The sequence below is a fragment of the Thalia democratica genome, chromosome 8, assembly GCF_965202585.1.
Source record: "Thalia democratica chromosome 8, ktThaDemo2.hap1.1, whole genome shotgun sequence".
Classification (NCBI taxonomy): Eukaryota; Metazoa; Chordata; class Thaliacea; order Salpida; family Salpidae; genus Thalia; species Thalia democratica.
Window position 1 is genome coordinate 16,819,290 of NC_139172.1, and position 21,546 is coordinate 16,840,835.

The 21,546-nt window shown below is 24.9% G+C and overlaps 2 protein-coding genes across 3 annotated transcripts; both read right to left on the reverse strand.

Moving 5' to 3' along the window:
* Positions 1 to 4,552: 4,552 nt before the first annotated feature.
* LOC145842421 (arrestin domain-containing protein 5-like) lies at positions 4,553 to 16,627 on the reverse strand. The gene is made up of 9 exons (XM_082949859.1): positions 16,486 to 16,627; positions 13,590 to 13,721; positions 12,390 to 12,479; positions 12,070 to 12,209; positions 11,805 to 11,956; positions 10,345 to 10,506; positions 8,532 to 8,631; positions 8,111 to 8,267; positions 4,553 to 5,579 (listed from the first exon to the last, which is right to left on the reverse strand). Exons 1-9 carry the CDS (start codon positions 16,595 to 16,597, stop codon positions 5,467 to 5,469), a joined length of 1,158 nt encoding a protein of 385 aa, XP_082805985.1. The 5' UTR covers positions 16,598 to 16,627; the 3' UTR covers positions 4,553 to 5,466.
* LOC145842422 (kelch-like protein 31) lies at positions 16,546 to 21,093 on the reverse strand. 2 transcript variants are annotated; one of them, XM_082949862.1, is made up of 4 exons: positions 20,780 to 21,093; positions 18,356 to 18,735; positions 17,653 to 17,743; positions 16,546 to 16,583 (listed from the first exon to the last, which is right to left on the reverse strand). In XM_082949862.1, exons 1-3 carry the CDS (start codon positions 21,027 to 21,029, stop codon positions 17,735 to 17,737), a joined length of 639 nt encoding a protein of 212 aa, XP_082805988.1. In that variant the 5' UTR covers positions 21,030 to 21,093; the 3' UTR covers positions 16,546 to 16,583; positions 17,653 to 17,734. The 2 variants fall into 2 exon arrangements, with proteins under 2 accessions (XP_082805988.1, XP_082805987.1); XM_082949861.1 differs by lacking the exons at positions 16,546 to 16,583; positions 17,653 to 17,743 and having other exon boundaries at positions 18,151 to 18,735.
* Positions 21,094 to 21,546: the final 453 nt, after the last annotated feature.

Genomic DNA, 21,546 nt, shown 5'->3' on the forward strand with positions numbered 1-21,546 from the left:
TTAATTGATTTTCATATTTATGTAGAACAAACAAAATTACTTAAGCTTGCAATATAAAATGCATTTTAAAGCTTAGTTATTTAAAACTTATTTGAAAGTTGTATTGTAGTAAGTTATTTGAAACATGTAGTTTAATTTTTTTAATCTCAGAAGAAAAAAAAACTTCTAAAACGGAATTCATATATACTATATGATCAAAAATGTTGTGTAGTAAATTTTAAATTAATTAGATTAAAGGAACATAGCTTATTGTTAATTATTGTATATAAGTAAGCTCATGTAATGTTTTAAAACATTTAATATTAAATTTGTTTTTTTTATAAATCACTGTTTTTTGTTACATCATAGGTAATATATGAATGCTTTAAACTAATTATTTTTTTTACCTTGTACATTGGAGGTTAAGTGTGTAATCTTTCAATTAATGTTGTAGTTTTTGATATTCAATTTTATATGAGTGTAAAAAGTATTTTAAGCCATATCTTCCCATCGATTTTATTTATTTTTAAAATTATGGATAAAAGTTAGTTTTTTTATTACACACTGAAAGTTTTTAATTCAATTTTTAAAACTATAATTTTAAGCTCTACATTTTGATTAAAATTTAACTATTATGAATACCAGTGTAGATACTATTCTTAATCAATTTTTTTTCATTTTCACTTAGCTAATGACATAAAACTATTAGAACAAGAATGTAAATAGCATATATATTTTTTAAATAATTTTAATAAATACCAATGTAAGTTATTTTTAAAATAGCTTTAATCCATATGTTTTCTCATTTTTATGATGAACATAAAGGATTATAAGACCAGCTTCAAATTAAAAATAAAGCTTATATGTATCTTTCATTAATAAATAGATTTTACTGTTTTTAGGGTGTATTCACACTTTTAGTTTTGCTAAGTTACAAATAATAAACTGTTTCTTAACTTTTTCAGTTTATATATTGACATTTACTTTTTCTTTGATTTTACTATTTGTAAAAAAGCTTTAGTTTTTATCATTCTTTTTAAAGCGTTTTTTGTAGATTAACTTATACCATTTGATTTTTTTTTCAAATCTAAAAAATAATTAATAAAAAATAACCGTTAATCGGAAATTCTATTTTCTATGATTCAGTTTTAATAAGTACCAATAAAAGTATCTATTTTCTTTTTCAATAGCTTTAATCCTTATATTTTTCATTGTTATGATGAACAAAAAATATTATAAGACCAGCTTAAATTTAAATAAAAATTCTTTAATGTATACTGTTGTTGTTAAATATATTTTACTATCTATAGGGTTAATTTACAATTTTTTTAAAAGTTAACCATTTAAAACTTTTACATGACTTTCACATGTTATAAAAATTTTAATTATGAAAAAGCCTTATTTTTTTTACTGAGAGCTTATAAATGTTAAAGGTAATGTAAAATAGTTTAGGTATTGATAAAAATGTAAACATTGAATGCAATATTTATTACAAATAAGGTAAGTTTTTAATAAAGAAACAAAAGTATTTAGGGAATTTTTTGTTTTTAAAAGCATAAGTATTGATTACTTATATAAATTTAGTTTTAAAATATCGCTAAAACTGCAAACTAGCGAATGGTTTTTGTTGATTAGACCATTTAATGTTAATGTAGTTTTTGCATTGTATCATAATATTTTTTAATATATTTCGTTCAAGTATATTAAAAAGAAGTTAATGAATTAAAAATAACTACATTTAAAAAAAGTTTTCAAGTTTAATTTACTTAGCAAAAAATAGAAAAAATACTATTAACACAATTTCTTAAAATGCAAACTTAAGCAGCAGTGCAAACTCATAACTTGCACATTTAACCGAATGTGCGAACTCACAAAATTCTCCATTTAGAAATAATTATTAGTTTTATAAACAAAAAGTTATAATTTTTGAAAGTAGCTTTTCAATCACCTAAAAAACAGTAAAGGAATCTGTTCTGCTTTGATGCAAAAGCTATAGTTTAAGTATTTAGTCATGAAAAAGTTTACTTTCATAAACTTTAAATTTGTGAGAAAAGCACTATACTATTACTTTTTAATAGTAAGCTAAGCATTCATTGATATTCAAAGTAAGTCAAACTTAGCTCTTGTGAGATACCAAACGGTTAAAATATTTTGTATGTCAAGTTTTCATTGAAAATTATATAAGGGCAAAAATAGCTATAAAATTCCGGCAACTGTGACGGGTACCTTTAACGTCTTGGCCAGGACTATATTATATAGTCAAATAAAGTCATGTTTAAAAACTACACACTATTGAGATTGAATTTAATTACTTATACATTTATTCTTATTTGTTTATAAAAATTCACAAAAAAATACACTTTGTAAATAAAACAAGTTAAGTTTATTTAATCAATAACATTATAACTTATTAAACAAAAAAAAAAATGCTCAAAATGTTTGGTCCTAGGACCTGATGCACGAAGAACCATACGATTAACGAGTCGAACACCATGAATACCTTTTAACATCTTGTCCAGGAATAAATAGCTAGAAGTTGCCAAAACTTTAATATTTAAAATTAATTATAAGTTACCAGTGAAAATTATTCTTATAAGCGTTAATAATCGAAACATAAAAAGCAAAATTTAAAAATCTCTGGTTTATACACATAACAAAAATGTAGAAATTTTAGTGTAGTTATAATTTCATTTCATCAATATATCCCTAGTGTTCGGCTCAAGAAATATTTTTCAGTTTTATCATTTAGAATTTTTTAGTTACTTTGTTGTTCGAAGAGATATACTTTACTTTTACTTTTCTACACTTTAATCATTGAGTTAACTCATAATATTTTAAATTTTTGTTTCAATGAAATAGAACTAAATGTTTTATAATATGTTGATTTATGTTTTATGGGATTTCTATTGTTTATTTTTTATTATTATTTGGTTTATTTAAGAACAAAAAAATGCTTAAAAAAAGTTTGGTCCAAGGGCCTAGTTTATAAGAAAACCTTCCGATTATCGAGTCGTACACTACTTGGATATATTTAAGGTCTTGTCAAGGATTTGAAAGCATTTGAAAATGTGTTAAGCTTAACACCTATTTAATAAAATTAAATATAACTACTTTATCAAAACAGTTAAGTAGTCGAACAGTACAGACAAGTTTTAATCTTAACTTTGCAGAAACAAGTTTTAAAGTCTTTATTTAGTGGTGCTGAAAATACTGTGATCAATATAGGCTTAGGAAAAAAATTTGTAACGGCAGATAATAAAAAACCTTTGCCGTAAAGTCAACACAGTTTTAGTGACTCAGTTAATTTTATTGTTTTTAAATGCTGATATTTTCCTGCAAAAAAAAACTATGATAAAAACAAAAGTCAAAAAAAAAACCATACAATGAAAATCTCCCATTTTTCCCTGTATTTTATCATTTTTTGACTTTGTGGCAACCCTGATTTTAACAAACTTAAAGTGTAAAACCTTGCTTATGATAAAATATTAAACTTTTGTTAACTATTTACCTTTAGTTATTTACTTAGCTTATATTTATTCAATTAATACTGCATTTTTAGTGTATCTATATTCTAGAGACAACCTGGTCTAAATAAATCATGAAAACTTGTTTAAATAATTTAGGATACGTTTAATGAAATTTTTTAAATCATCAAACTATGTGATATCATTGATACACTTTTATAACAAACTTTTAATAAAAATACTAATCTAATTAACTTAAAAATAAAAAAAGGTATTTTAGCACTTTATTTTTACCGTTTCCGTTCAAACTGCTGTCCAAAACTAGTGTGTACTAGTTGTGCAGACAGTAAAATAAACATTTAATATAGATAAACTGATAACAATATAATTTCACTACCACATGGTTTTATCATTTGTACTTTCCTTTTATAAAAAATACGTTGTAAGTGTAAACGGCTGTTATTTATAAAACAAAATGCTGAAAATACTAACTTTAAAGTTTGCATGATTTTTACAAAAGTCATTTAAGTTTTAAAAAAGCTTTCTTATTTAATAAACACAGAGAAAATTTAAAACCAACTACTTAAAAAAATAAAGGATAAACCATTTTCATGTTTTTGATTGAGTCAACTTAAAATACTTTTTAGAATGAATTAGTGACTATGGCATATAAATATTTGGTATACAAATTTTAATTTAAGTCCTAGAAAAACATGTTGTCAGTGATTAAAAAGAGAATAACTATAAACAAATAAATTATATATTTTATAGGACATTACTTACAATTATTTAAGGCGTATGAGTTTTTAGAAATTGTTGCTATAATTTTGATGCCCTTATCAAATTAAAAAAGGTATTAAAGACTATAGAAGTTTGAGATTAACATTATTTTTTAGTTTTTACAGTAAATAAGGATACTTTCACCGTAATACTTGATAACTGTTTGAATAACTGATGTTTAGCAACTTTTCAGTTTTTTAATTATTTACAAATTAATAACTACAAACAATTATTTAAAATAAAATAAAAAAAGATAACAAATGAGCTTTGTTTCTATGATCGTTTTAATATAAGCTGCAAAACAGTTTGCGAGAAAAATTAGTACATAAAGTTTGGCTGTGAAAAGCAAAATAAAATGTTTCGGCTTACAAGGTTGAAGTAATAAGGTCAAGCATAGTATTTTGTTAATACGTTAAAATTAAACTGAAAGTGCATTTTAAAAAGATAATCAAAAAATGTTTTACTTAAGATTAATAAATGTTAGTAAAATAAAACCAAAACAAAATATACAGCACAACGAAAAAAAAAACTGTCATTAAAATAGAGTTGTTAAAATTTTCTAAACGATTCTTGGTTTTTACAGAAAAGTAATCAGCTAAAAGAAAATTTGTTAAACGTGGTTAGATGCCTTAAATAGAGATATATATTTAATGCATGTTTTTAGATTGCATAAAATATCTGCATCTTATCAATAACCATTTTAACGGTTACAGAGAAATTTTGAAAAATATAATTCAAAAAGATTTCATTTCATTTAAATAAGAAAAAAATATAAGATTTATAATAGTGTTTTTTTATCATACCAGATTTCAACTTAATTAAAGTAATTTAGTTAATAAAACAAAAATATTTTCTTATTTGTAGAAAAAATATATACGTGTTTATCATTTAAAACACGTTTCAAAGTGAATAAAAGTACAGAAAACTAATGAATGTTTCATAAAAGTTCATGATAATTATGAATTAAAAACTTACACCTTGCAAGTCTTACAGAGTGTTTCTACAAAAATGAATTTTTTAAGTAAAACATTTAAAGAATTGCAACATAATTAGAAAAACAATATTAAATTTTTGAAATCGATTAACGGTTTAATTAAATAAATAGATTTTTTTTCAAACTCTATCAAAATTAATTACGTTAAAACTTCTTTTTTAAAAAGCCAAGAAAAACTAAAACTAATTTCGAATAATTAACTTTCTTTCTACTTGGATAAATTTATAAAGAAGACTTGAGATTTTACTCTTATTGAAAACAAGTAGGTGTGTAGGAAATTTCATCATGTTGATTTGTTGGAACGTAGGCACAATTTTCTTGTGGGTAATAATCTTCCATCGGCGGGGCAGAAGGCTCAATTTCTTTAAAAAACAATTTATATTTGATGAAGACTACTTTAAAAACTATAAATCAGAAGTAAAAACGTGTTAAAAATACTCGATTATGTTTCTATATTAACCGTATATTTATATTTATAAAATTAATTATTAACGATAAAAAGCTTATGGGTTAAAAAAAAGTTTATAAATTGAAAAACTTAGATAAAAAATCATACTTAAATATCAAAAAAAGTTTCGCTTGCTCTATAATTTAATAGTATTTTAATATTTTGTATACTTAACTTTTTAGAATAAAATTCAAAACTTACAATAGTTTAAGCTAAATAGAAAAAACCATAGTAGCAAATATACAATGTAATTTGTATCTGTTAAATAAAAGTTTAATACTAGTTATGTATCATGAAACAAACTTAATAAAACTTATAAAAATACTGCAATTCTAAAATTTTACAATTACACCGTGTCTTTTTAGAAATAATTCAAAGTTGAGAAAAGCAAAAATTTATACAAAACTCACAGGTTTTATGAATAACTAAATAAAATTAAATTTATTATTTCTATGCTAGCTAAATTTGTAAAACCGGTGTACATTGTGTAAACTATTAAGATTTCACTCAATTGTATAAATTCTTGCTGGTATTATACTTTTCATTGATTCTAAAGACATTTTGATTGTGAAATGTTAAGCCTGACATGTACTAAAATAGTGATAGTTTCTACTACAAATATTATTTGATATGATGTATTGAGCACTACAATACCAACTTTAATACAATATTATAGAAAACACTTAAGGCCATAGGGGGGTCCGACTTTTTTTTTTACAAAAAATAACTTTGGCTTTTATATGAAAGCTTTAAATACAAACTACAAGCCTGTTTTCATAGAATTCAAAAATATAATTTAACTTTTGAGATATTTTATTTTTTGTAAAAAGTTTCCGATACAAACGTATGGACCGCACATTTTTCGGGGTCAATTTTCTCGGAAATTTAAAAATTCACTAAAAACCTATCTTCTCCTTCATTTTTTGACCTAGAGACTTCAAATTTTCAGGAAATGTTCCTTTTAATATTTTGAAGAATCTGAATGTTGGAATTTTTGAAATTTTGAAAAATAAAAATTTTATCCACAAAAAACTAAAAAAAAGGGTAGTTTTTTGACAATAATTTTTTTTTTCTCAAAATTTTAAAAATTCCTACAATAGATCTCTTTAAAGTTTAATGATACACATTCTGTAAAAATTTGAGAAAGATTACTCAAAAAATGAAGGAGGAGATAGATTTTTAGTGAAATAGTCTTTTTTCGCATTTTTAGTTTTCGCCTTCCATAAGGAACCTATTGAACGCCCTTTCTTTGATCGCTTATATCTCAAAAGTTACTTTGAGTTTTTTTAAGCGGTTAAAAGTGTCTGATAGCTCAGATTAAATTCTACAAAATAAGATCAAGTTGTAAAAAACAAAGTGGACCCCCCCCCCCCCTATGGCCTTAAATACATATATAAAAAACCTCAAACAGCCCTCTAATCCGCTAACCATAAATTTAATTTAGTGTACCAAAAAACAGACATCAAAACTAAAAAAAAGGATATACAATACATTAACCCGCCAGCGATAAATGAACTTTTTAAACTAAAAAGTTTTCGATTATAAAGTTTTTTGTACGCAAAATTACTAAAAAAAATTTTGGCCTTTAAAAACGATAATTTTTTGAAAACTAAAAGAGTTAAAAAAAAGGGGGTCATACCCTTTTTCATTATTTTCAGGTTATCGCACATATAATCGAAAAGCTACAATAATTTTTCAGAAGTTTTTATTCTTAAGAGCTAAACTATTTTAAAGGTATATTTGTTTATATTTTATAAGCAATATTTTGAGTAATATCGACGTTTTTTCATAAGGTCGATTTTTAAATTATAGAATTTCGAGTTTAAGGCGTTTTTTGATTGACATTATTCAGTAATTAGAAAAAAAAAGTTACAAATAATTAATTCCGGTACTTTTGATTAGTTTTTCAAAGTAATGATTTGACAATACTTTTAAACTGAAATTTAGCAAAACTTGTTGCATTTGAACTTACTAAACTTCTGAAATACTTGAAACAAAACCAGATTTGAAAATAATAAACCTAGTTCTATTCAACTACGTATAGCACTTTGTTTTAATTGTGTTCACTAAAATTAGTTTTCTGCAGTTAATTACCGTTTCACTCCCCTTTTCAGCACACTGTGAAGCCATAACAACCAAAATATTTATTTTAAAATAATAAAAACTCAAAATAAAAGCACAGTTACATTAGAATTTTCGAAATAAGCTAGCTTAGACTAGTTAACTTTTGTGTATCTACATTATAATTTTGATGCGTTTAAAGTACAATTTAAGGGCTAATATATTTTATTTTGCTTTGATAGTACTGCAAAAAGCAGCGAAACACTGTCAGTAATACTAATAAAGAGATACTTTAAAAAACAGTTTTACATATCTGTTTACAAGGAAACAAACTATACTGGCATAAACTTGTACTTTTAAAACAAAAAATTGATAGTTTCTTACCGTTAAGATTAGGTTCATTTGTATTTAAAGTAATATTTTCATTAGTAGGTGACGAGAAATCATTGCTACTGTTGTGAATCCTAGTACCTATTTGGATATGAAACTTTCCAATTTTGAAAGTTTTTGAAGAAAAACTGCTATGGATTTTTCCTGTAACCTAAAAAAACTTGTTGTTGTTGTTGTTGTCGCTAGACTAGATTTATGAGTAGGGAATGTAATAAACTCTAGTATTAAAATACGAAAAATAGTTTTTTTTAAATAAAATAAAACTTTACAAAATACTTGAAATAAAAACCATTAAACAATTACTATAATCTAAAGACATTTTATTGTAAAAGTTTAAATATTTAATTTTCAATGTATATAATCAAAAAATCTTTTAGTCTACTTCAATAAGAAACATTTGATGTTGAATACAAACCGTAATTTCGTATTTTATATGAACTATTGAACAGTTTTTTAAGTTGCTTGCTGCTAATTCATCTGGTACTTTTATAGTGGGCATATTGTTACACTCATACCTGATAAAAGAAATTTACCGTTACTTACTGAATTATTTTACAGATAACAAAAGTATAGAAAAAACATATGTATACTCATACTTGCAACAAAAATCAACACGATACTATTCTTACTTCTTTCTATGTATATTTTATAATTACTTCTGTACATCAAACACTTTAGAACTTTAGAGGTTTTTTGTTTCACTCGTAGTATAAAATTAAACTTAAGGTAAAAAAACTGTTTTAAATAGTATAACAACTTTGAAGAAATATTTTAAAGCTACTTTAATCTGTTTTCTAATGAACAAAAAATAATGATACAAAAATGTTTTGTCTTTATGACATATTTTTTGTAACTAATCTTAATTTAGTTAGTTTAGATGTGAAAATAGTTTAAAATTCCAGTTTTTTAGTGATTTTGTTCGAAATTCCAGGTTTTTTTTTAATTTCACAAACGCGAGATTTTTCCAGATTTTTTGTCTAAATTGTGAAACTCCAGGTTTTTGGCAAACCCGAGAAAAGTGCTGCGCAAATTGTTTTAAATATATCTCAAAAATAAATTTTTCTTCTACTATAAAATCTATCCTACAGTATAGGGAGGGGAAACGTTTTAAGTTATTGGGTCTGATTTACCAGAACATTTCTTTTGAGGGCCACGTAATTTTGGAAAACTATATTCAAAAACTTAAAATAACTCTTTGAAAGTAAAACTGTAATTAAATAATCATTTCGTAAGAATGGTTTGTTCTATATACTAAAAAAAGAGGAGCATATTTAAAAATAAATTTAGATTAGTTATAAATTTTGTTTGTTTGTCACACGTTGATTTCAAATAAAAACTATGTAACAAGCCAGAAATATTGCTTGGCAGTCGTTTCCCACTCATATTATAGTAAATACTTGAAACTTTCAGATAAGACCCAATGTTAAATTTGACTGTAAAAAAATTGATCCCCTTATGCCAAGGTTTCCAAAACTATTTTTTTTAAATTACCTCTTTTACAGAAAATAAAAAATCCCCCTCCCCCCATACATTATCAACCCAAGAATATCTGTGTACGTTTCAAAAAATCCGAAACCCAGAATAACTAATGAAATTACAAATCTCCCGAAATTGTATCGAAGACCTTTTTTTTCTTTATTGCAAACCTTAAAATATCTAGTGTAAATTAGATACCGCCACCTTATCACCTAAAATTTCAAAATTACCCACCGACTTACTGAAATCACCCAAAAAAATCCGATATTGCCCCTTTGTTAACCCCTGCCTATGCACTAAAAAACGGTTTACAGACTAATAACTTGTTTAGTATTACAAATAATTCAAACACTACAATATTTACAAACAAGATAAATGTACACCCAAATCAATACAAAAATCTAAAATATCACGTTTATAAAGGTTTCACGATATCGTCTGTGAGTAACTAAATCGTTATTATACTACTTGATTGTTTTTATAGTGGACACTGTTAAAATAGTTCGTTTTTATTTTGACAAAAAAAAAAGTTGATTATCACTACATATCACAATGTCTGTTCTATAACATTTTGATGTTAACTAAAATACTTTTTTAACAATGACAAATTTTATTTTAGACTCTATTTTATTTGAACTACTTTAAACAAACATTTACAACTTAAATTAAATCTATATTTACTTAATATGAGTGTTATTATTTTATAATTTTAATTAAACTAATTAATTGCATACACTTAGCATTTAACGAACGTAGAATAAGGAAGAATCGGGTCGGATTGCCAGCTGCAGATCACTTCTTCATGACTTATCTGATTAAAATAGCTCGATTTTGATGTAAAGAGACTGTTTTTTCTGTGCCCAAAAAAACTGCACTTTCGTGTTAAAGTAAACACAAATGGAAAAGGCCTTGAGCTGAAATAAAGACTAAATGAATAAACTTTTCAACTAATCAAAAAAATAGCATATTTTAGGCTTATTAATTTACACCAATTTTAAATGAAGGAAATAAACATTGACCAAAATGATTATGCATAACATACTGTAAGTCATAAAAAAAATAGTAAAAACCAAAAGCACCAATTTGTATGAAACTAAATAAATATATTTGTAGTTTTGAATTCTGAAAATTTAAAAAACACTTTTACTATCATGAAGAACAAATATATTTATTTTTAGATATCTTTTTAATTTTTTAAACCAAAACTAATTAGGACTGAAAAAAGTATAGATATTTCTTGTTTGTAATCCTGAAAAGTTAATTTTTTTACATAAACTATTAACAATTAAAAATATCTAAACCTAACTTTTTTTTTGAAAGCGTTTATTATGAGGATCGAAACTTTTTTTCAAACGTTAAAAATATTTAAAATCTCATTGCATGCAAATTTTGAGAGAAAGTAATACTTTAAAGCAGAGATCAGTACATTGTTATTTTTAGTAAAAACTTTTCTGAGGGCCACAGTGATTTTCTTAAACTAATAGAAAACTTTCAAAACCAAAGTTGTAATATAACTTTTTATATATAATTACTACTATTTATTCACATTAAACTATGGTCACAATTTTGAATAAAAACTAAAAAAAGATACAAGTTTGTTTGTTTTCAATCTAAAAATATACGTTGTCGGCTAGATATTTCTGCTTGGATGTCTGCAATTTCTGACCCCCGAATAAAATCTTACAAAACAGTTTAAGTAAAGCTGTTATAAGAAAATATTTAGTTAAGCTAAAACTTTTTACAATAAAAAACTTTCAATAAAAAAAAAGATTCTTAGAATAAATGTGACTTCCGATAATACATACGGCTTGGGAATGATGTCCTGTTAAAAAGCATATTTCGCACTAGCTTCTTAATTGATACATGTAGTCTTATATTTATGTTTAAAGTATTGCATATCATTATCTTCCCAAATTATTCCAAACAAATTTTAGAGACAACACATATTCGACTGATTTAATAGAATATTAAAAATAAATTGGAAATTCTTTAATTAAATTATAATTCATAGGGTATTAAACTGTAAATATTTAAAAAAATAGACAACACGATCTTAATTTTTTTTACCAAGTAAGCAATAATTGAAGTGTATTTAAAGCGTAAAATTGTTGATGACAGTGCAAAATTATCAATAAGCACAAATAACTTTTTTAGTCATGTTTTTTGTATAACTTTATAGAAAAACGAAACCTATTCATACTTTAAATCTAACCTGTTATTTGTTATTTTACCACTTATGACAATATGTTCTCCAGATACAAAAGCTCGCTTCTGCGTACAGATATCGTACTCACAAGAAGAGTTGCAGCACAAGCAGCTCGAGTTGATGAACTCACCTCTCATTTCTACTGGTTTACACAACTCCTATGAATAAACATTGCAACAAAATGTTTCACTTTGTTGAAATTGAAGATTATATGTATTTTATTTATTATAAGTTTCTTAATTAAAATTTTGATTGTCTTAATATAACTCACATATACTCTAAGGTCCAGAGACAAGTCATACGGGTTTACAACACGGAAGCTTTGAGAGAAGACATATTTTGGTGGGCGAAAAAAAGCTGGCGGACATTTGCATATGACCCGAATCGAGTATGTAATTTTTCCAATACCACCTGTACCGTATGTTATTATTAATAATTTACTACTTCACACTTTCAATAAGTTACAATTTTTTGTTGTTTTATTTCAAAAAGCACGCCTTGGGTCAAAAACATATGATTGCCGTATTACATTTGGCCTGCGGGCCGCAGTTTGTTGACTACTGTTTACAAACCATAAAAAAAAGCAATAACTTTGAAATGAAGAAGGACAGTTTTCGGGGATATCAAATGCAAATTGCTTTTCTTCAACTCCATTCAAACTGTGATAACCCGCTGTTGATTCTGTTAGTTTATAATTTAAAAAATGACAAAAAAGTACCAGTTGTTAATGTTTTAACTCTTTAAATTAAAATTGATTATTCAAATTTTATTTTTATTACTAATGAAAAAAGTAATTATAAGAGTTTTTTCTTATTAATGAAGCTTTATAAATTGAAAATCAATAGCCTCAGCTATGAAAATAGCTATGTATGTTTTACAAATATATTTTATATTTCATGTACACAAACACAACAACTTAAACTATAAAAAAAATTTTGTTTAAAACTAATAGTAAGAAACTACTGTCAAAAAGTACTTTTAATTGTTACTTCGTTAATGTTATAATATATTGAGTGAAGTTATACGGCTTTTAAACTAACTATAATCTTTTTAAAAACATGACGAATATTTTAAATGTATAACTTAATTTCTTTACAGCTTATAATTGCTCATAGCAATATAAAAATACTTTTTTTTACATAAATAACTTCTGTAAAAGTTAATAAAAAAATAAATAAGGAAACATACTTTAAAGTATTGCAAACAAAATAACAAAATGAGTTTTACAGTAACAAATTAATAAAAAGTATAAGGAGTATCAAGGATGAACCTAAAATATCTGAATCAAGGATGTTTAAGTCTACCTGGTCAAATTTATTAAACTTAATAATATTACTTTAACTAAATTTATGTAAAATACAATTAAAAAATCTTATTTATAAAAAGCTAAATTTAAAATAGTACTGTATATTATATAAAATATAACACTGTTAATATCAAAGTTAGATCAACGGTTTATTTTTACTTAAAAACATACTTTTGCAAAAACAGCATCTATCTAAAACTAAAAAGTCCAACATACTATTTTAACCTGTCTTAACCCGTTTATATCGTTAAACAAACGCATATTGAGCATAAACTTTAAAAAAACTTTAATCAAGTAAAACCAAATAAACTGCAAAAATGTTTGTAAACATAACTTGATCCCTAACATTTTTGCAGTTTATTTGGTTTTACTTGATTAAAGTTTTTTTTTTTTAAAGTTCATTCTCAATATGCATTTTTGTATAAAGTATGTATTTACTTTAGAAAAAAGTCATATTAAAAATTGTTTTATTTTTAAAAACTCACCAGTACCCCATAAAAGTATTTCCTGATTACAATAATCTTCTTTCCCTTCAAATTTGTCATTTCCTGGAAAGCAGCCTTTTGATTTCTTCAACCATTTAGTAGTGCATTTTCCAATCATCTGCGCTTTTACCCCTAAAATAAGTTATAAAACATGTAAAAATTTTTTTTTAACTTTTGCATCAAACAAATTTATAGTCTAATTTCAAGTTGTTACCTCAAAAAAAAAGATTATGGGGGCTGGGTTTATTTGGATAAAGAATACAGTACCCAGCAGGATTTTTACATTTAATATAAAAGATTATAGATGAAAACAAATGAAATAGAGCCTAGATATTTTACCTTTAAAATTATTTGGTGAGTATTAACAAAATTATTAAGTATTTTTGATTTTATTATCGTAAACAAATGTCTCTTTTTTAGCCTAACTAATTTCAACAAAAATATTAAATATATGTTTACAATAATAAAAACCAATATAAACAACATTGTAAATTACAAGGCGAAAGATTTAGGTCAATTTCATTTATTTGCAACTAAATTTTTTACTTTTATAATTGTATAGAAATTAATTAATATAAAATTGTAAACCAAACCAAGAGTTAGAATCTGTCCTGTAAACAACTTTTAGGTTTTATGACTTTCTTCCAGTTTTTTAAAGTACAAGTTTCATACTTATAGTCCCTTTAAATAGTTAATTAACTTAAAATACTAAAGGTGTTTTAAATATTTTAAAACTAGTGATAATTTGTTTAATGCTTTTTGTTCCATTGCAAACTGTACTCAGTGGGCTGAATAAGGGTGTCAAGTCGCCATAGACTTTTTTGGTGATCAGAAAATGTGATCAAGTGTTGTACGGAAATATAAAATATGGACAAAACTTTATACATTGTTTTCTAAAATAGTTTCATTCGTTTTCTGCTTCAAGTATTTTAGAAAAAATTTAAGTACAAATCGAACAGGTTTTACCTTTTTCCAATTTGAAAAAAAAAACTCTTAAGTTCTTCATATTTTTTGTCAATAAATAGCTTGCAAAAAATAAAAAAAATATTACTATTCTTTTTGCCATATTTCTTTTTTATAGTAGAGATAGTGTATATAAAATATATGAATATTTGTTTGAAAACGATTTTTGTATAAACTTCTTCAAAAAAAAGTGCATAGGCTTCAAAATATTGCTTTGACAAAACAAAAAAAAAGTAATGTAAAATTTTAAAGTAAAATGATTTAAACAATTAAAAAAGTATCAAAAATTTGAGTGTTCAAACAACTTATCTCAGTTTTTAGACACTATATATCATACTCAAGAGAGAGGTAAAATAGAATATATGTAGGACGTAGGTATTTAAATACTTTTGTGCAGTTTAATCAGGTCTTAATCATAAGGCAAATTAGTTTATACAAAATATCAGGGCAAATTTTGACTTGAAATTATTAAAAAACTGCCGCATTTTAACAGCTTTGAAAACAAGAAATCTAGTTATACCACTTAATTATATAATATACAACATGTGATTTGATTTTCTAGTCGCTTTAAAAATCATCACAGAGGTGTATTAGTTTATTAGAAGAAGAAGTTCTTTTAAACAAATAAATTTTTAAATCTACAAGTGTATGAAAAATTAAAAAAAAAATAAATAGTTTAAAACCAGCTGTACAAATATTGAAATTTGAGCTTTCAAGTATTATAACTAAAAAACACAGTCATTACTATTGACTATGTTTTACAATCTAAACTATACAAAAAACAAAAACCATTTTGTAATTATTATAATATATTAATAATTAAAGTACCAGGACTCATTAACGGTTACATGACTATTTTAATTGTAAGAAAGTTTTTAAGGAAATCGTATTTAAATATAACATGGAAATTAGAAACAAAATTCTAAGGAAGGGTAGGCAAACTGTGGCCAAGGGCCAAATGCGGCCCTCAAAGCTAAAATCTGCGGCCCACGTGGTACTTTTAAGATAAAAGCATACTTTTTAAAATAATTAAAATAAAAGGTTTTGCAATGAAAACTTACAACTAATCTTTTAGTTTTATAAATAACCTTTAATGGTGCTATTTTACTGCTTATTTTGTTATATATTTGGTTTAGAATTATATTTTTCTACTGATTACTATAATTATTTTTAAATAATTGTGGCCCTCGAGAATTTTTTCTTAGAAAATTGGCACGCGAGTTACAAAAGGCTGCCGACCCCTGCTCTAAGGTCTAACTTGAAGAGATAAAGGTAATAAAATAAATGGACGAACGACTATTCAAATTCAGACAAATCAAAATTTTAAAAAAGGTATAAGAGGCCATATCTCAAAAAGTTAAATACATTAAAAAAAATGTTGTAACTTTTTAAACGACCTACAGTCGAGTCGCTTTTTTTGCTTTGCTAAATGTTAATTTTTTTGAGATATCGTTAAAATAAGCTTAAAAATATAATGATTTTGGGTAGTTATAAAAATTCTTTTTTAATAATACATACATTTTAATTTTTTCAAATATATATTACTTTTGAGATATGGCCTCTTAAACATTTTTGAAAGAATTTGAATTGTAGTGTAACCAAAGCAAATACTGAAAAAGATGATTTATGGTTGCTAAAAAAACCATATAATAGTAAACAGTTTAAATATTTCTTAAAGCCCTATAACTTTAAAAAATAAGAATTGAAAAAATATATAAATAAAAAGATATATTTCACAGTAACTCAAAAATTGAGATGTTGAATTTTTAACTCTAAGAACTTTGAATGTTGTGCACTAGTTGTAAAATAAAATTAGTAGTAAATCAAAAACTAAAAGTGATACACTAAATACGAAATTCTAGTCAGCTGAAATTCAAAAACACATATAAGTATTTTTTGAACTTTAAAGCAACTTATTTCTTAAAAAACTAACAGTAAAACTTCAGCGTTCCATCAAGTATCAACTTAATCGTTCCAACCACAGTACTTCCTGGCGCGAATTCATCATCAGTAAATGAAACCTCTATACTTCTTAATTTTCCCATCGTATGTTAAAATTTGCAATTATCATAGTTCGAAAGTTACTAATATTTAAAAATATTTTTTATAAAAGTATTTTTGTAGTGCATCAGAGGAATTACAAACCATTGTTTAAAATAAGTATACTCTTTAATGATAATTGCTGCTCTTAAAAATAAAAATCTCGATGAGTGATTATTAACTAGCCTGAGATTAAAGGCCTAACCTAAAAAATGTTAGTAGACTAACTATTTGTATAACTACAGCCTTATAGTGGTAAACTAATTTAATAACTTAGCTTTAAATGTACAAAATGGACAGACAATACTTAAAAGATGTTAAAGTTATCAAAACATAAATTATAATTAAACTTACAACTTTATAAAATCTAAACAAAACAAGCCTGAGAATTAAAAAATGTTCAACCTAGCTAAAGTGAGTGACAGATCTCGCTAATGAAACAAAAAAAATTTTATACTTTAACATACAGCTTTTATTTCTAAATCTGTTACATGTTATATAACTATAATTCTTCTAGGCTGTTCAAAAGTGCATACTACATGGTTGCCAAATGTTTTTGGAAACTTTTCTCCAGGTTTTCAAAATTTCTTCCAGGTTTTTAAATTACACGTTTTAGGCTCTATTTCTAGTTTAAAATTAAGTTTAAGGTAAAAAACTGTGTTAAATTTTAAAGGACATTGAAAAGATATCTTAAAGCCTCTTTAAATGTGCTTTTTAATACATTTATTTTTGATGATTACAAAAAATCATTATCCTTATGAATTTTTTTTTTGTGTCAAATCGAAAGTTTACTAATAAAATGTAAAAGTTGTTTAAAGTTTAAGATTTTCCAGTGATTTTTGTTAAAAATTCCAGACTTTTAAGCCTAAATTGTCAAATTCCAGGTTTTTTGGAAATCCTGGAAAAATATATAACACAGGTAATAATTTTTAAAGAAAAAGTAATTACTAAAATTTCAACACTTTTATACATCCAAAGTATTGATCTAACAAGTACGTAGTATCAACAATTTTTAATTACTATTATATTAGATAGAAACTTATAAATTTAGTTAACTGACCATACAAAATTAATATGTTTAGTATAAAACATGCTTAAACTGAAAAATCCAACTGGATTTATTAGTAGGTTTTTGTTTCTACTTAAGTGTTCTGTAAAAAAAAAAAAAAAATTAGGCTAAAAAACTATGAAAATATTTAAATTTAGCTTATCATATAAACTTTTAAAGAACTATTCAATTTGAAATGTTAACTTTTGTAGAAATACTTATATATATTTTTTAATTGACGATTTTATAAACTTTTAAAAAGCAAGTGTAACCTTAACAAAAGTTTTATTGTATTTCAAAATATGTTAAAACAATAATTAACTTGTAAGATAATAACTGTATAATTTATTTTATTAAAAATGTAGTTTTTCTCAGAAAAAAACATTAAAACAAGTTAAAAGAGTTGTTATTAAAACTGTATTGTCCTACAACAAAGGACTTAAAACTCAAACTTAGAAAGTCAATTTTTTATAAAACAGTTAAACAACTAAATTAACATTTTAAGGCATGATAAAAATTCTAATAAATAATAGTATATCCTCAAATATACTTATTAAATATGCATTTAAACATTCAATCAAATAAAAGGTAAAAAAAGAACAATTCATCAATTTACATCAAAAACTTCATTTATTAAACTAGTATGGTTTTTCATAAAACTGTCTTGCATCAACCTATGATTTAACAATTCTTTGTTAATATGTGAAAATCTAACCAGTCCAAGAATCTCATCAGCATAACTGGCTCTGCTGGGAATGTGTTGAAGCCACTTTTTAGCAGCTAAGTACACGAGAGTTTCAGAGGCGATTAACCCGTCAGACTGAAGGATGGCAGCGAAATCCTCAAACTGCAAATCAAATAGCCTCTCCTGCCTGCAAAGAAGGGTGAAGTTTTCCATCATGTGCGTCTGCGCACTTGCCTTCCAACCTTCATGGTTATACTTTTTGGCAAACACGTACGCCGGGATGCCTTCCTCGTATGAAGTACTAAGAAGAAAATTGAAACAAATGTCATACACTTGAGCAACTCCAAGAAATAAGGAAGCATCCAAGTAGCCTAACACAGTTCCATTGGAAATTGTTATGCCATCTTCCACTATAAAAAACAAGGTGTAATTAACAGATCTATAACTATAAATAAAATAATACAGACAGCTAAATAGCTGACAGGGACTTGTTTTGTACAAGTCTGCAGCCCTTAAATTTACTTTTGGTATAACTTTTGTTTTATAAATCTCGTCAAAAAAAAGTTTGTTTTTGGCTTTTAATAACTTAAAATACTTTAGAACAAAAATAAAAGTAATGTTTTAAGGTTATAAAAGGGCTGTAGACTTGTTCAAGGGACGAAACTAAAAGCAGCATTATTATACAAGTAGCAGTTTAACAAGTATATAACTTTTTGATGTTTGAACTACAAATAAACTTTAAATGTAATCGGGGATGCTTACATACAAAGTTAATTAAACTTGAGTTTATGAGTAGAGCTTACAATATTATAAAAATAAAAAAGTACAATAAAAATTATACAATATAAATGCACTACGACTGCATAGTAGAACTTTAGTTAATCAAAAACATAAAATTAGTCTGATTTTTTCTTTAATTTATCTGAGTACAAATGAATATCCTTAGTAAGTGGCAAATCTGTGCCAAACCTAAATTAAACGTTTTTGGATTTTTTTTTTAATTACAAAATCGAAACTAATTTTAATTTTATTACAACTATGTTACTGTTATTATTAAACCAAAAAGTTATATATAAAAGGTACATATAAACTTTATGAAGTATATAGAAATAAAACTAGAATCAATGAATCTAGATCATACTTATAGTAAAGTTAATCTTTTTTCTTTAATACAACAAATATAAAAATATAAAATTATTACTTTGATAAAAGGTGTATGTTTAAATTCATAACTTATTAACTATACTTTAAATTGTAATGTAAAGTAAAATTATATATTTCTAAAATTAAAATAAAGAAAGTTATTTTGGTTATTAAAAAAAAAATTATTTAGAAGAAAGTTTTGAAGAAAATTAAAACTTTATATATACATGTTTTCCTTTAAAAGCCTATTATAGTTTTTAACTTAGTTTGAATGAATGTGTGCTTATTTATACAAGTTTATTTCAACTGGTTAGTGTTACGTCCTTTTTAAACAAATAAAATGTAATTTAAATGTAGTGATTTTAAGGGCATAGGGGGGTAAACACCCTTTTTTGGTTTTTGATCTTATTTTATATAGTTTTTACTAAGCTACAAGATGCTTTTTACAGATTAAAAAAATTCAAAATAATTTTTGAGATATAGCCGGTTAAAGTCGGAGGCGACAATAGGATCCTTATGGGAGGCGCAAACTAAAACGGCAAATAACTAGAAATCACTAAAAATCTATCTTCTCCTACGTTTTTTGAGATAACTACCTCAAATTTTCAGGAAATGTTCCTTGCAGTATTTAGAAAATTCTGTCGGAACAGATTTTAAAAAAATTAAAAAATAAAAATTTTATAACAAAAAAACAAAAAAAAAACTGTTTAGAAAATTCTGTCGGAAGGAATTTTGAAAAAAATAAAAAATAAAAATTTTATAACAAAAAAACAAAAAAAAAACTGTTTTTTTTGTTTATTTTTTATATAAAATTTTTATTTTTTATTTTTTTCAAAATTCCTTCCGACAGAATTTTCTAAATATATCAAGGAACATTTCCTAAAAGTTTGAAGTAGTTATCTCAAAAAACGTAGGAGAAGATAGATTTTTAGTAAAATAGTCTATTTTTGCCGTTTTAGTTTGCGCCTCCCATAAGGAACCTATTGTCGCCTCCGACTTTAACCGGCTATATCTCAAAAATTATTTTGAATTTTTAAAATCTGTAAAAAGCATCTTGTAGCTTAGTAAAAACTATATAAAATAAGATCAAAAACCAAAAAAGGGTGTTTACCCCCCCCCCCCCCCTATGCCCTTAATATTATTTTCATTTTATAAACTTTGCATTTTATGAAAAATAGTTGTTAAACAAATTTTAATTTTAATATTTATAAAAGAGTTAAAATAAACTAATTCAATTTATCAAATTCAAATTAACTGTCTGTTTACCAAATAAAACTTTAACAATCTACATAACAAAAAAAATCAATTTACCTTTTTTCAAAAACTCAAGTATGTTTATAAAGTACTGTGAGTAAATTTTGTGTGGGAGCTCATGATATACTGCTGACTTGTCCTTTTCAAATATCTGTTGAAAGTAGCACATATGCTTTTTCAGAATTTCTTTTTCTACTGAAACTGTTTTGTCTGCAGTTTTAACTTGAAAGAATTTTGTTAAATTTTTGTTATGACCGTTAATGTGACTTTTGTTTTGCAGTTTGTTTGACTTTTTACCTTTGGCCATTGCAACATTAATATATCCTTCAAAAGTTGCTTAAGAATTAATAATGATAACCAATAAATTAACTTCGAAAATCTGCAATAAAATTGTGTTACTTAATTATACTTAAACACTTACTACTACTGTAATTTACTTTAACTCATATTTAAGAAAACTAAATGATATATAATCTTAATTACATCAACTATAACTTTGATAAATAAAATCTTTTAAAATTAAACTGACTCAGTATTGACAAAAAAACAACCTAAATTTTCATTAAGCTGTAACTAATTACAGTTTTATTTTTAAATAAGACATTTACTATCAACAAAATCATCAGTGAAAGTCTGCAGAGCAAAAGCCTGGACTTTTGTATGCCGTGAGACAAGCTAAAGTCAAACAAAAGGTTTGATCACACCAATTTGGTCATCAGACCACAAGCTTTGGTAGGCTGAGACCAGTTTTGTCATTATAAGAACTCATCAGTCAATCACCACCAAAAAACTTGCAGTCTTCAATCTACAAACGGTTTATCATG

Bases quoted from the DNA above. Each gene is read 5' to 3' on its own strand.
- LOC145842421 (XM_082949859.1), bottom strand. From the start codon at position 16,597: ATGGGAAAATTAAGAAGTATAGAGGTTTCATTTACTGATGATGAATTC. The intron at 12,210-12,389 runs GTTATTGCTTTT...CATACGGTACAG, and splicing joins CTGTCCTTCTTCATTTCAAA to GTGGTATTGGAAAAATTACA. The intron at 5,580-8,110 runs GTAAGAAACTAT...TGTTTTTTAAAG, and splicing joins AAATGAACCTAATCTTAACG to AAATTGAGCCTTCTGCCCCG.
- LOC145842422 (XM_082949861.1), bottom strand. From the start codon at position 21,029: ATGGCCAAAGGTAAAAAGTCAAACAAACTGCAAAACAAAAGTCACATT. The intron at 18,736-20,779 runs GTAAATTGATTT...TGTTTTTTATAG, and splicing joins ACTTGAGTTTTTGAAAAAAG to TGGAAGATGGCATAACAATT.